Here is a 15,286-nt window from a genome sequence, read left to right as displayed (position 1 = left end):
CAGTCTCCATGCTGCACAGTACATGGTCTGAACGGATCACAATCTTGTCTGTCATGCCTCTCTCTTTTTTTATTAGCAGTAGGTAGTTTATCAGCAGTAGTGTAATTGAATAAATTACCTTTAATTCTTGTAATTCAATGCAAAGATGAAGATTGGATGTGTTTAAATGTGTCCTTTCAGAGAGGGTTTGGACCTCTGGGCATCTGCTGAGAGCAACAAAGGAGAGCTCCATTAATGCATGGGCTGTAAACTGTCCCATTGAATTGCACCATTACGTCCTTTTCATAAATGAATGCGGTTTAGCTTGTTTGGGCATCAGATCCTACCCTGTCATTGAGAACTGCCCATTGACTTATGAACCCCTTCATTCAAGGAACTGCCCATTGGCAAAATAGTTAGATGATACTGTTCACTTTCTCTGCATACAACTTTGGTGCTGAAACTGCCATTAAAGGTAACTTGGTTTAGACAGGTTTTATGACAAGTAGTCATTATCTTGGGAGTGCTTGTAAGCAACATGGTTTAATAAAAATATAGATTTAAAGGCAGAAATATTGTAGATTATACCTACACCACCATAAACACTGCAGCCACTTTTCTCTTTAAGTGCTCGGAGAAATTATTTTCATAGTCTGTGTTCATCTCAGTTTCCTGATTATAGTATCAAAAAGGAGCTAGAAGTCAAGTTGTTAGAGAAACATTTACATCCCTCAATCAACACCCCTGTTCTTGCTGAAGACTTAATGCCATTTTACAGATTTTAATGTAACTTTAAATTGGCTTTAGCTTGAAAGTATGAATGCTTTGTGTAAAACTGCAAACATTTTACATGTTTCAATAATGCAGGGTCTGTAGCAGAAATAACATTTATTTTTAGGAAAGCAAAGCACACTGAAAAAACACAGAAACCCTTCTTAAACAGGGGTGAGGTCAGCCTGGCCCTGGCTGGTGCTAAACAGATTTGCTTTAAATAGATAACGGCATGTTGTTTTGCATGGAGGTCATTTAAAAAGGCTCCTTACTTTTAAGAGTCTGTCTCAGTGTGATTAAGTTAAAGAAATTAATAGGCAATGAGGCTTTTCTTAGAGAAACATTTTAACACTTCATACTGTTCAGCTTCTTAAAACATTCCCCTATGAAAAGCAAGAAATACAAGCTCTCTCTGCCATAGGCTCCATTCTTCTTCAATGTAAATAATCAATACGGCTTGCCTAAAAAACATCTCTCAGTTTGAGCACATGCATATGCATTTAAAATAGTGGAAAAATTGTGTTTTTTATTGCTCTTGTTAATGTGAAGCTTTATTCTTGATTGCTGGGCCAGTGGGAGGGGTAGTGAAGGTGTTGATTTTGATGCCTTGAATGCCCGCAGCATTCAAATGCCTGACCATTAATTCAGACTGCAGATACTGAGTCTAACAGGAAATCTCCGTTAATCAGATCTGGGCAGGAAATAGTTTGCATCCTCTTGCTCTCTCCATACATGATGTTCTACTTTTACAAAAAAAATCTGAAAAAATGGCCTAGCTACAGCAATGATGACCAACTCATATTTTCAGTTCTTCAGTTGCCTTTGAGGTTGATAATTACAGTTAGATCAATTACAGTTTGAATGAACTGGCCTCAACCTATTGATGGACAGCTGTCATACACTGGTAGCTACTGTTAGCCACCAGTGGGCTCATGAATCTGATATAAAACAGTACAGAAGGTGATACACATTTCAGATTGTAAAGTAGATGCATTAATTGCTGATAGGTGCATGGTGTTACTGTAGTCTGTGAGTGGTAGTCAGTATCCCCAAATGTCCTCAAATGGCACATTAATCTGGTTCTTTGGCCAAAATCTCAGATTCATATTGAGCTCTAATGACATGTGCGTGATTCCCAAGGTCTGCTGTGGGCAAGAGATTTACCTCTTTACTTTCCCTCAACACCAGGTGCTTGCATGTACTGAGCAGCTCCTCTGGGAAATCTAATGAGGAGCTCTCACTCCAGCCTGGCCTTTGCATTGCCACGCAATCTTAATAAATCTGCCTATGTCAGAATAACATCACTGGCATCGTGCAAATGTCAGGAGAGTAAACAATGCGTTATATGGCAGCTCATGGTGTACATGCTGAAGCACATGTTTGTGAGGAAATGAGTACTGAGGAAATGAGTTCACAGTGAATGGAGGGACCCATTTAATTGCAACTTGTGTGTCGTTTTTCTATAAACTTTGTTCCATTTACAGTTATATAAGCAAAGCCATAGAACTTAATATGGTGAAGGAACAGTGGCATTAATATGGTCTTACACTTGGTCTTGGGCTTAAAAAAACTCCTAATATTTCAGGATCGACTTGGTTCGAATATTTGCTTTTTCAAGAATATGTTTGCTGAAGTACTTAATCTGTTACGATGTCCATGTAGATTTGTTTCCCAGTTTGACAGCCATTCTGGAAACTGCTCTCTCTTGAGTCTAAACCAAGAGCAGTATTATGAAAGCACATAACTGACAAAAATATGCCGTGGGTTACTCTTGGGGGTTGAGTGAAAGAATACTTGAAAACGAAAATAGTTTCATAAGTGAAAAAGAAACTTTAAATCATATGTCACTTATGGAATAAAAAGATAAGTTTTTGATTGACAAATATTAAGTAGCTGCTGTCAAATCAGAATCAGTTCTCCATTCATGCATGTATTCCATCCAGTTTACTTCCTTACCTGTTTCCTTACCTATTGCTCCAATGGGAAAATGAAAAAGAGTTTAAGCTTCAGAAAGATGAGGTTTAGCAACACAGAAAACATTGACCACATTTCATCCTTTAACCTTCCTCATCTTTTAATTGCAGCATGCATGTAGGAAGTGAAGGTCCTGTCAAAGCCAGGGCTTTTTTTTTTTTTGGTCTCAAAATAAAGGTTTTGTGACGGGTCCAGAGGTGAGGCAGGGGGTTGTGCAATAAAATGACAGGCCAAACACAATGTAATATGAAAAAGGACCATAGGACTTTTATTGTGACAGGTATGCACTACCCACAGCAACATCACAAAACAAGTCCTTACTCCATTTGGATCCTACCTGCACCTCCCTCAATCCTTCTCTATTATTGGCTAGCTAAGATGGTTCCCACTACAGTAAACAAATCCAAATGAGCAGGTAAGGTGGTAGTCAAACACAATCCAGGATCAAACACCAATGCCGTTTCTTATTCAAAGTTACTCAGTACACAAATTCAATTGTCAGCTCATCTAAACACTACTTACTCCCTCCATGCTTTTCCCTCACCGGTACTTCGCACCCATAGAGAGATTGGGAAGCCTTCAGTAAGCCAGGGGAGAGTTCACTGGCAACAGGTGTGTGGCTGCGAGTTGGCTGGAAGATGTGGCATGGCTCCAGTCTACCAGGAAATGGAGCCACTCTGCAGACACATAGCACACCCCCACCACCACTCCCTTGGTCCCGTTACAGTTTTTTCTGAAGGTTAAAGTCGGTAGCTTTCACATCAACACTCTGTACTTAACCCTTAATAGGGGCCTTTGCATTAAAATGTCACACTGAACATTTTTTAAGCAGTCATTGTTAGTAACTAGTCAGTTACAGTTTGCTGTATGACAGGGGTGCTAAATATAATTTTTGGAGGTGCGGTTCGTGCGCCAGTTTTTCTTATCAGACTACATTTTCTCCAGGTAGTTCATTAGCTGTGTGTGTTTTCACTTCATTTCCCAAAATGAAAATATAGTATTGAGGATATGTATTTCATCTGTAATACATCAGTTTTCCAAGAAATGCCAAACTCAGACAGTGATTGTGGCTGAGAAATTGTAGGTAGATATTGGAGCAAAAAACATTAATGTCTACAACCCTCCAGGAATCCAGTGATACACCCCTGCTGTACACCTGAGAGCGCAGCTAGACTGAGTTTCTTTCTGTCTGTCTGTCTTACAGATGAGCACCATGCCAGGCCTGCCCACACGGCCCTGCTTCTACGACATCGATCTGGACCCAGAAACCGAGGAGATCACAGGGCTCTTCTGAGAGGACCTCACACTACAAAAATTCTGCAGGTAACCAGCCCTGTTCTTGGCTGTCCCAGTTACTTTTTCTTGATCCAGTCCTGGGTCTGGAGGCTTAATCTTATGCTCTACTTTCCTTTTGGTTGGAGAATTTCATGAGTTCATTTATTTGTGTTGACAACAGAAGCACTCACATTTATTGTCACATCACACATGTAATTTCATCATACGCAGAAAAACCACAGTTCAACAAGTAACATCCTAGAGTTCCCAGATTTTAACTGCTTGAAACATTACTGATTAACTGGGCATTTTGCTCCATAATATAGCTGGATGGCAATGGCACAATATCAAAAAATGGCAAGGTAGTAAATTGAATTAGCATTGTGAGCTCTGCTGTTTGATAAGCAATTTGTTAAACTATTGGGACTGGATTGGTGACAAGAAATGTTTTAGCCCTTCTTTGCTGTACCAAAAAAACTTTTATTTTAATTGAATGAGAGTTTGGCTAGAAGGCGGCCCCTAGGGTACTTAAAAATATGTAGATCCAGCAAATAAAATGCTGTTTGTCCTAAGGGAGCTGTCTTCATTTGTTGAGAAGTGCTGCAGGCCAGTAAGCTGGCATTTTGGTCTGCGCCAGATGGCAGGCATTTTCTTTTATGATAGTTACCACAGCAAGGCTTGAAGATGCAGTGCTTCATTTACTACTGAATGTTTCATTAATTATGTGCTTCGGGCAACTTGAATTGCTTACATTTCCTTTTTTACATTTCGTCCATTTATACAGCTGGATATTTGCTAAAGCAAAACAACGTATCTGGAACCTGCAGCCTTCTGATTGGTAGTCCAAGTTCTGAACCAATATCCTACATGGCTGCCGTATGAGATCCTTGTGTCATATTACTGTGTGAAAACCAGTGCAGCCCTGTTCACTTAAACATATGTCTTATTTTGTGAAACAGTTACTTTAGCTGCTTCTGTGCCTTTACCATTTGAAAATGAATGTGTAATGGTCTCATTTAGGAAGCAGTCTGGGTCTATTGTGGTGCATTAATTTTCATGTGTTGCAGCCATCAGATTTCTCTGGGAATTTGAATAGGAAACTCTGAAAGTAAAGTTTTTTTTTTTTTGTCTGCAGAAAGTGTTCCCAAGGGTTGCTTAAACCTGATAAGACTATCTGCAGACTTGCTGTAATATGCGTATGGATTTCATTGTTTATGGTGAAATCTATAAATCGTCAAAGGACGATTCCTTATCACACATTTCACTTGATGTTGAGCCACTGTGATTTATGTAATTGGTGGTAATGTTGGAATGAGGGGTATTACCTGGATTTTAATCTTCTATCCCCAAAGCTCTGATCATGTCAAATTTGCATGTTAGCCAACAATTGTTCCTTAGCATATAGTTATCCCTTTCATTTCATTTAGCTGACTGGTTATGAAACTGACCGTACATATTAGTAGCTCATTTCAGAAATGAATTGAGTTCAATTACAGTATTGAATGAGGTGAAGAGTTCATCATTTTGGAATGGATAAAAACTGGACAGTTTTCAGATCCTTCAGCAGAATGGCCAGTCGCTCTAAATAAAGGTGGTGATACAAGCAATTTAAAATTCCACTTGAACTAATTGAAATAATAAAATTAAAACTGCTGGACACTGCTTAACAAACTGTGGGTTTAAAAATTTCTTTGGACACCCTGTGGATCGAGGAGGAATGTTAGGTGGAAAGTATCAAGTGGCCATTCAGGGTGTGGCAACCTGGACACCTTTAGATGGAGACCTCTTTACAGTACTGAGGGAGAAAGTGCCTCTGTTCTGCTGAGAGCTGATTGGTTCTGGTCCCAAGGGGAGTCAGGAAACTGACTCTGTGGTTCACATGACATCTTGATTTTACAGATTTTAAACCAGCAGTGCCCAAGTCTATTTGGGATGAGGTTTCATGTCCCCCAAAATGGGTGGAGCTTTTTCTTCTGCTGTCAGTGACCCCCCCCCCACCCCCCCCCCACCCCTTATTTGAAGCCGATATTGCAGCTCTCTGCTAGTGCAAGGAGTAAAAGGTTTGTTTTCTGCTCATACAATTCAGTGATTTAACAGCACATTAAATTTCTACCCATCACAGCTGGCCAATGGCCAATATCCTTTTGAGAGTATGTATAGCATGTCTTTATGGTCTTCTCCCCTCTGATTTCAGGTGGCTCCCTTACCTCTCCTGTCTGCTCACCTGCAGGAAGATTCTCAAGTCAGTGAACCTGAGACACTGAAATTGAATCCGGAGCTGAACACTACAGCATTTAGAGCCATTTCATGCATGGATTGTTCACAAGATGTGACGATGTACATTTCAGAAAAACTGAATTAGGTCAATGAGAATGTATTTCAGGGCATACCTCTGTGTCTTAGCAACTGATCACACAATAGGAGGAAAAGTTACTCTCCTCGCTACTTCATACAAATAAGAAAAGGAAACAAATGACTAGGCCCAGAAGACTTCAGCTAGCACTGATCCATACCAATGAAATGCAAGCATCAGCAGAAAAAAAAAAAAATGAAAGCACGCACATGTTCCGCACTGTGCGGTTGAAGTTTTCTAGGGTAAGCCATTTCAGTTTCTGTATTTCAGCCTCCAGTTATTCCTCATATAGGTGTTCCATCACCATATGGGCTATGGGGACTTTACCAAAGTGTTTACCTTAATCTACTGTAAGTGTTATTAGTATAGTGCACAAGAGATTATTACAGGTCGGGCTGTTGCATTTTAATACCTGTTTGGTCTTAAAACAAACTATTTAATATAACCTCCATTTCAGTGTGTAATCTAGTCTTAACTGTACATGGGCTCTGTTATGTTTTCATTAAAACATTTTTTAAATGTTAAACATGTTCCAGTCGAATCCATTTAGCTGAATGTTTCTGAGTGAACCAACAGAAGTTGTATCGAGATGCTTTGGTTTTTTACCTGTGAGTGAGTGAAGTCACTCTTCTGCCTTTTATATATATGGAGCGAAATGCCAATGTGTATTTTAATAAACCATTGTGATTACTCCTGAATTGTTATCTTTCATTTGTTGATCACATTGAGGCATGCATTGAAAACACAACCAGGAATCCTCCATTGTTTTGGTTGTGTCTGCTCTGTCTTTCATCATAAATCAACTGAATTATTGCTCTCGCACACTAGAAACAAATGGCAGCAATTTGCGGTTCAGTCTGAAAAAAACATGTCCAGGTCCTAGGATGTCCATCCTCACACATGAAGTGTTAAGCCCCAAGGCTATGAAGAACAGAGGCAAAAACAAGAGCTCACTACCGGTCGAAAACGGAGGCATCGCACATGTTGCCTGTCATTAGGGGATGTTTTCTGTTGGTTTGAACCACTGCCTGTGCATGCATGCTTCTGCATTTTTGGCATTCCATTGCTGGTCCGTCTGTCAACAAATGTTTAGGTGCAGTGTGAAGTGCGGGACAAGCAACTGTGTGCCATCACTAAGTTCCTCCAGAGAAGCTGTACAGTATGTAAATTCCAAGTCCCCAGCTTTACGTGGAATGTTTTTTGATTACAATGAAGGAAAATAGATAATCATTAACTCCAGTGGCTCTGCCCTAGAATTTAAACTAAAATGCTGTCTTTTCATTTATTAAATTTTAAACAACCTGAGATGTTTACTGCCCTGATTTTGTAGTCAAGGTAAATATTCAAAGGTAAAGGGTTTGGGTAATGTGGAAGCTTGTGTCACGGCCATTTTTCATGTTGTCAACATTCAGCAAGTTGTGCAAAAGGAATTTACAACAAAAACCAGAAGTGAAAATAGATACAATAGCTCTGAGTGAATATAATCGGTTTGAAACATTTCAGGTGAGCCAAACTCAGACTGGGCTGGATTTTGTAATATTTTCCCTTCAGCTTCCATTCTGATGTAAGTATTCAACGGGTATTGTTTATCTATTATTAATAAGCATTACATTCTCCAAATGATGAGCAGTGATTAGTTATTGACAGACATTTAATGATTACATTTGAATTGTAATTTGTGGATTTAATAGAAGATCTAAAATATAACTTTCCAGCTACTGTGGGGAGTGTGGACTAGCACTTCCTGTCCTTGAGACAAAAAGGGAATGAAGGCTGAATGGCATTGAATGTTTTTGAAGTTCAAGTTCTTATGGTAGATGTGAAAGCAGTATGTGACCAGGTGCTTCACAATACAATTTTTTTTTCTCAACACAAATGTTTACAGGCAGTAACTGCATTCGTTTTTCAATTTATCGCCCAAAATCTAGCTTCAGTTCAGCACAAGTAGGCGACACACTCCCATCTCCATCCATGCATACCGCGACACGCTTTTGTGCAATCACAGTCGATCAACAAACAACCAGAGCGACAGGCTGCCAGGGAAATTCCAGGGAAGTTTACTCGTGTGGTGGGGGGGGGGGGATGGGGTGGGCCGGGGGGGTGTTTGGACGTGACCGTCTTCGCCCCTCGCTTTCATCCCCTGGGTTAATGAAAAACTTCTCTCCCTCGAAGGAGTAGACAGCCGGCACCCGCTGTGTCTGGGACGTGAACGTCAGGAAAGCACCCCGGGGCACCTATATTGTTTAAACATTCATTCAGAAACACAGGACTGTTCAGAGTCGGTCATAATTAGGTGGCTGTGAATAAGAGGCCCTTGTCCGTAGCCGCAACCTGCGGGCTCCCAGGTTTGCTTGCAGAGCCACAATAAGCAGCCTTAGTCAGCTTTATGCTGCTGTGCTCCCACAATGGCCGGGCCCTGCATTCAAAGTGGGCGACCGTACTGGGGCAGGCTGGTCAGAATCGCACACCGAACAATTAGGCCTCTTGTTCCTGCGGAGGAAGTGATTATTATTATAATACCACGTTGTCTTTGGACAGACCCCAATCTTGATGTGTGGGAGAGGATTTGTTCCTGTTGTCCGTCTCGTTCGGCTATTGAGTGCTGAACTCTGTGTCGGCAGAAGGCTTTTAGTTTAATGAGATTTTTCTCAAACGTTTCCATGAGATCAGCATCATATGGTCCGCAGTAGTGAAGGTCAGTCGCACCCAGACACTGACAGGAAAGCAACTGCGCGATCTAAATCAGACCACAGCGTGCCATCTCTGGGATGGCTGTTTGGTTTTTTCACTTATGACGGCCACTTCCCAGGAAATGCAGCACTGTGAAAATGTCATAATGTTTAAACAGGTTGATACAAGGCTATCAATAGAAAAAACCTGCACTGGCAAAGTATTTTACACCTGTAATAAGCATGTAATACATCTCTAGATATCTGTAAAATTTACAGGTGTAATTTTTTGATATGACACACCATAACAATGATGTGGAAAAACCGCAGTCCCGCTGTGAGCTAAAATGAGTTTGTGTGTGTATGACAGACTGAGAGAAAAGCTGAGCAGAGATGCTTGGCCGTGCTACAGCACCCTATCTTAACCTGTGGCTGAGGGAAACAGGATATCATGAACTGGCCCGCGTATGCAGAGCTCCTCATTAAAGGGCAAGAAAACAAATATTTCTCTCTCAGTGACAAGTCTTACCTGTTACCTATTGCCCCTGTGGAGAGTTACAGTTTCAAGAGTTCTTCAAAAGAGTAAAGGTAAACATCCAGCCTTGCTTCGGGGTATTCTGACACAACATGCCACCTCCATCCGTTCGTCCTTTAATAATATCTCCCAACAGCAAGGATAACAGGGGCCCTGCCAAGAGAGGGGCTATGTCCATTAACCTTGTTTCTGTTTAACTACAGTAACTCGATCCAGACGAAAAGCAGGCATGTTTTCATTACACAGAATACCACATAACGAGGCCTTTTTTCAACACTCTTAATAGAGCATGAACCAGAAATGACAGATTCTGGCAGCTTTGCTTTACAGCCTTAGAAAAATTACTTTCTGGTGATATATCTCACCAATAAAACATGGAAGCATTAAAAAAACAGAGACGGTAAAAGATACATTTGGAAGCTTGGGGACAGATGCGGATGTGTTTTACCTGTGTGTTAACTCCTCTCTCTTTCCATTCCATTTAGTCAAACACAATTGTCAAGGCAGTGCTGTGGGTTGTCTCCTGAGTGTGAAGAATTACTTTTAGTGCATGCTGCACATACAGTACATGTTATACATTTTAATGCACACGTATTTACAGCTCATTCATATTTACTTGTTGCTCTCATCGTCTTGGTACAATGAGAAATGCACTTGGAGATTGGTAGTGCTTTCCCCATTAATGTTCCATTAGCAGTTTCTCCAATGATCAGATGTCAGTACATGTTACTGTTTGATTCAGATGTGATTTGCTTTTTAAAAGTCCCATCTTGGCTGAACGTAGTCATTCTTTGTTTTGTTCTTGCTTAAGTTTTGCACTGAGTTGTGAATGCTTTAACTGAGTGAAGGCACTGTCACTTTTTTTCACAAAGGAGCGATTTTGAGCTCTCCATAAGCACTGTGGTAGCATGTGCTCCCTTTTCTGGAATTGGAATACCCAGGAACCCCGCAGTGATGGTTGTTATTAAGCCTGAGGCAGGATGGAGAGCTGGAAAATGAAGGATCCATTGATTCACACAGTCTGAATAAGAAGACCTATCAGGAGGTTTTTCAGCTGTACCTTCCAGCAGCTTGATAAATCAGCATGTGTTTTGTATTCAGAGAACTTTTGCACTTTCTAGACATTTACAAATTCATTTTAATATTGATACTGCGATAGGACAATAAGATGTGTTCAGCACTTGGGAGACAAAACGTTTTCTTGTGGAAAGCGCAGGCAACCAGTACCAATGTGAAATATCTCTGCATTCCCCATTTGAAAGTTAGAAATTGGGAAGGTTCAAACTAAGCTCTGAGACAGGATAGCAGTCTGTGTTTTGGAGCATTACGTTTACACAGGAAGGTTAAGTAAGTTACATTAGTCAGTGGTGCAGTGTGACTCACGGTATCTGCAGTTTGTCATTTTCTTTTGATAAGTTTATTCTATTTATCTGTTTTACATTGCTTACATGATCTCTTCTTCCTGAGACCACTTCCTGCTGCATTAAGTGTGTTTTCCCTCAAGCATTGTCTGACAAAACAACAAAAACCAAAATAGTAACTGGTAAACTCATCTTTGTTGCACCCGTACCCTTGTGTTGCTCAAAATCTGAACTGCAGGTAGAAATACTGTTCATGACATCAAAGGTGAAATCAAATACCATGTTTATTGAGAGGATTCAGCTCGGGTCTATAATGGCCATCATGTGGCTCGAGATAGACATGATGGCTGTCACATCATCCTCAACATTGAGCAGATTTGGGAATATGGTTGTGTTCTGTTTTTTTTTAGACAAGTTATTCTCATATAGTGTTCACAGTCTAGACAAGTATAGTGCATGCTGCATGTAAGTATTGTCCCTAAAATAATTAATCACTTGTAATTATCTAATGATTTTTGGGCCAGACTAATCTAGACTATTTCTGGACTACGATAAAATGCTAGTCTCAGAGGACCACATCCTTTTAGACTTCAGTAACTGGACTCAAGTTTCATCACACAAGCTTATAATTACCTACCACAATGCACATTTATATTTTACACATACATATACATAGAGCAAAGATGTTACAAAAATTGTTAGCAGTTTTGAGCAAAAAGTATTTGTATTTGACTCAAAAGCATATTTGGATTAAAGCTATTCCAGGTTGGATTTGTGCTTCATGTCTTGAATTGCGTTCACCATCATTACAAGTTTTACTGAACGTGGCAGTGCTGTTTTTGCTCCTGATGAGTTCTAATATTTCTTTGGTCCATTGCAGCAAACCCGGCAAAGCGCCAGACTGTGAACCTGATCTTTAAATTTGTGACTATCCTGTAATTTGGCCCTCAGAAATTCCCTCAGACATGCTCCGCACAAGCACAGCAGTTAGCTGTTGTCGTCACAATACCTCGGTGTGCCCCCTCTGCGCTGGTCTGTGGTGAGCTTGCTTCTCAGCCGTTTACAATCTTCTGTGGAAGGACCTGATAAAATGGACAGACATGTCAGCCGGTCATAAAAGTCAGAGAGTGAATACCTATTCCCTGGCTTGGGGCTTTGGCTTTCTGTGAAGGTCAAAATATTTTTATTTATTTTTTTATTTATTTATTTTTGATGGCACATGACGACTTGTTTACACGAAATGAACGTTCATGAGTTGAAGTCGGACTGTGACAGTGCAGCTGAAGCTTGATTAAAATTCACATTTTTAAAACACGTCGGTACACGTGAAATAGCGCACCCACCAAAAACACACAATACGATGAGGTGTTACAATTCATTCATTAAATGAATTGCAATATATATCATCATTATCATATTTGGAGGCTGGGCGGGGGTTAACGTCTGGGATGTTACATGTTGTTCTGCCTGTCAGGGTGTCTCAGCTGTTCTGCCTTGCTGACGCCTTTAATAGTACCTCGATGCGGTGCTAATGAGATCTTTCCCCTTTCGCGTATGTTGCGTAAGATAAACTTTTAACAGAGCGCACGGGACAGTCCGTCCACACACGCTGAGCAGACAGCATCCAGTATCGCTAGAGCTAATGAGGAGGAAGGGTTTGTGTACTTGCACCGGTAATGCGCAATTAAGTTCGTCTGGGACTCTGCGACTTCAAATGTTGATGTACTGTCGGTTGCTTTAGAATCGTCATAGTGCAGTCCGAATAGAAACGCAGTCTACGTTTGCTGGTTCGACAGAGACGTTGGTGTATCCAGGTCGTTTTTTCTTCATCAGTTGATGCTGCAAGGCGTGCCTGTGTCCCGTACATGTGATAGCGAGGGGAGGTGGTTTTCTAAAAGAGTTTGCAGAGAGCCCGATTGCATCACTTCAGAGCCCGACTACCCTGGAGCGGTCAGCAGATAGCTTTTGGTTGTTGGATATATCTTGTCGTTGACGTTGTTGTTGTTGTTTGCAACCGTTAACCGGACGGGAAGGAAAAGAAAAAGGTTGTGGTTTTCATCATGGGAGCATCAGTCTCGGCACGGCAGGACGTTAAGACTGAGGAAGATGCCACTACGGAGGAGCAGAATGCGGAGGTGAATGAGGTCCAAGAGGAAGAGGACGTTGATGCAAAGGTAAATTTACCCTTGGGCAGGTTCTGCGAAAAGTGACTGGATATTTCAGGGTTCTCAACATCCCAGTCCCGCTCCTAAATGTAAGGGACACTTCCTGTATGGACCCTGTATGGACCCACTAAGGTTAAAGAGGGATTTGTGCGTATTTCTCTTGAATTTGCTCAAATAATACGTGATTTGTTTTTTGACGACCTTGTGACCGAATAGGACCCTGTTCTCGTTGCTTAATTACTGTTTTAATGATAGGAATTCAGTGGGTTCCATAAAAGTGCTAATATTTGAAACAGGTATGCAGGTATTTTTATATTGTCTTAGTTCTTTAATATTTGACGACTAGTTACTAGTTTTTAATAATTGACGACAGTAATTGAGGATAAAAAGAGGACCGCAGTTGCGGGGTCCGCAGTAATAAAAACGCTGTTTGTTATTTGTCCTTGATTTATTGAGTTAAGTGAAATAACCACAGAGACCAGACAGCTAAAGTGTCCTTAACAATTTAACAGACGTTAAACACTTTTAATAATGCTACAAACTTGAAAATTTGATATTGCATTTATTTACGTCAAAATTATTACACAAGATAAATTATTATTATAATTATTATCCATTATTATGGGTTATTGTTCTCCACTATTGTATTATTCATGTTAATGGGGGTGAATTAGCATATTCAAAATGAATAGAAACAAAATCAAAAAGTCTTGTGAAATATCGCATGAATTTTTACAACTTGTGTGGGCTCCAGCTTATGTGAAAAAAAAAATGCTATGGCAATTAAACTTATTAACTTAGAGCGCCCCCCCATCCACCCCCCCCCCCCCCCCCCCCCCTTAGGTTGTATTCTTTTGCCACATCCAAGATGCTGTGGCAAGAGGTTGGAGAGTCACAAGACGCTGGTGTCACATGGTGTCACGTGTAATTCAATCAGCTCACCATAACTGATTATCTGATTTGCATGTAATGTGTCATATGCAAACAGAATTGTATACTGTATAATAGATAAAGAGGTCAAGCTGCTAGATTCAGTGATTCTTCTTTAAACACATTGTAGAAATTATAGGTCTGCAGAACATAGCCGTATCCCTGCAGAGTGTTAACAGATGGTTTACCAACTGTCTTGGTGATAACCAATGAATCATTCCATGTAGCAGCTTCAAGCTTGTCACACCATATACCACAGATTGACATAGTCTATGTTGGTTAATCAGGTTTTATTTTTTGGTAAATCATTTTGATTCTGCAGGTGTTTGAAAATACTAGGTTTGGCATGCTTGCCCAGGACTTTGGAAGGTATCATGCAAATTTTGATATTTGGGTTTTCATGTTTGGCCTGGATGTTGAGGAAACCTATACAGTATGACCACGTCTAGGAACTTGTCTAGCATTAAAAATCCTCCAGTGTACTGAATCTTGCAAATTGTAAAAATTGGACATTTCACTTTATAGACATACCTCAAGCCCAACCTGAAAAATGAACACATGCAGGCTCTTACACTGTGCTCCACATCTGCTCAAAGGTGTAGGGTGACACCACTGTGTGCGATAGCTGTTGGTTCAAATCCTGGCCTGTCTGATAGCCAAGTTAAATTTCTGTGTTCATGTGCCATTTGCTACAACCATCCTTTTTGTATCTTTTATGATTTTTCACATCAGGTTTGGCAGTTATTAATTATTCCCAGCAGATGTTTGTAATTAAGTGATTCCTTTCAAAGTCAAGTATGAAATACAGCCACAATAATTGTCTGGGATGATGGCCAAGTGTCTCACATTTTCACTTAGCTAATTTAGCTGGGTGAGTTCGAGTTCAGGTCTCTCTTCAAGTTTTGATCGATTGAAGAAAACTGTAGGAAATGGTATACCACCCAACTGCTATGCCATACTACAGTATGTATTGCGTTTCAATGTTTTGTCTGCTTAATCCTCTAAAGTAATGCTTTCTGAGAGTAAAGCCCCAGGGCTGTGTGCACTGACAGTCAGCTGAATGGTGTAATGGTTTGGGTTTCAGATCCCATTGACTGTGGGCTTATGATCCAAATCCCACTTCCACTGATGGGCATAGCTTTGCCGATATGTTAAAAAGTGTTGAAACAAGGTAGGGGGATAATTAAACACTTAAATCGTCAATTTAATATTTAATTACTATTAGTAATACACAATTTGAAGGCACTTATGCATCTACTGATCTGTATGATGTC

General features: G+C 40.4%; 2 protein-coding genes across 2 annotated transcripts in view; both read left to right on the top strand.

Annotated features, from left to right (window-relative positions):
• The window catches only part of mthfd1l (methylenetetrahydrofolate dehydrogenase (NADP+ dependent) 1 like), a 63,661-nt gene extending 59,638 nt beyond the window's left edge, over positions 1 to 4,023 (top strand). Inside the window, exon 27 of the mRNA XM_036549740.1 lies at positions 3,929 to 4,023. Within this exon, the coding sequence (XP_036405633.1) occupies positions 3,929 to 4,018 (90 nt within the window). The 3' untranslated portion in view covers positions 4,019 to 4,023. The remainder of the gene's footprint in view (positions 1 to 3,928) is intronic.
• Positions 4,024 to 12,462: 8,439 nt separating this feature from the next.
• Positions 12,463 to 15,286, top strand: part of akap12b (A kinase (PRKA) anchor protein 12b) — a 46,280-nt gene continuing 43,456 nt past the window's right edge. Inside the window, exon 1 of the mRNA XM_036549394.1 lies at positions 12,463 to 13,091. Coding sequence (XP_036405287.1) covers positions 12,978 to 13,091 — 114 coding nt within the window. The 5' untranslated portion in view covers positions 12,463 to 12,977. The remainder of the gene's footprint in view (positions 13,092 to 15,286) is intronic.

This window comes from Megalops cyprinoides, chromosome 17 (assembly GCF_013368585.1).
Source record: "Megalops cyprinoides isolate fMegCyp1 chromosome 17, fMegCyp1.pri, whole genome shotgun sequence".
NCBI classification, from domain to species: Eukaryota; Metazoa; Chordata; class Actinopteri; order Elopiformes; family Megalopidae; genus Megalops; species Megalops cyprinoides.
The sequence above is the reverse complement of the archived record's forward strand: the minus strand, read 5'-3'. Positions and strand labels throughout refer to the sequence as shown.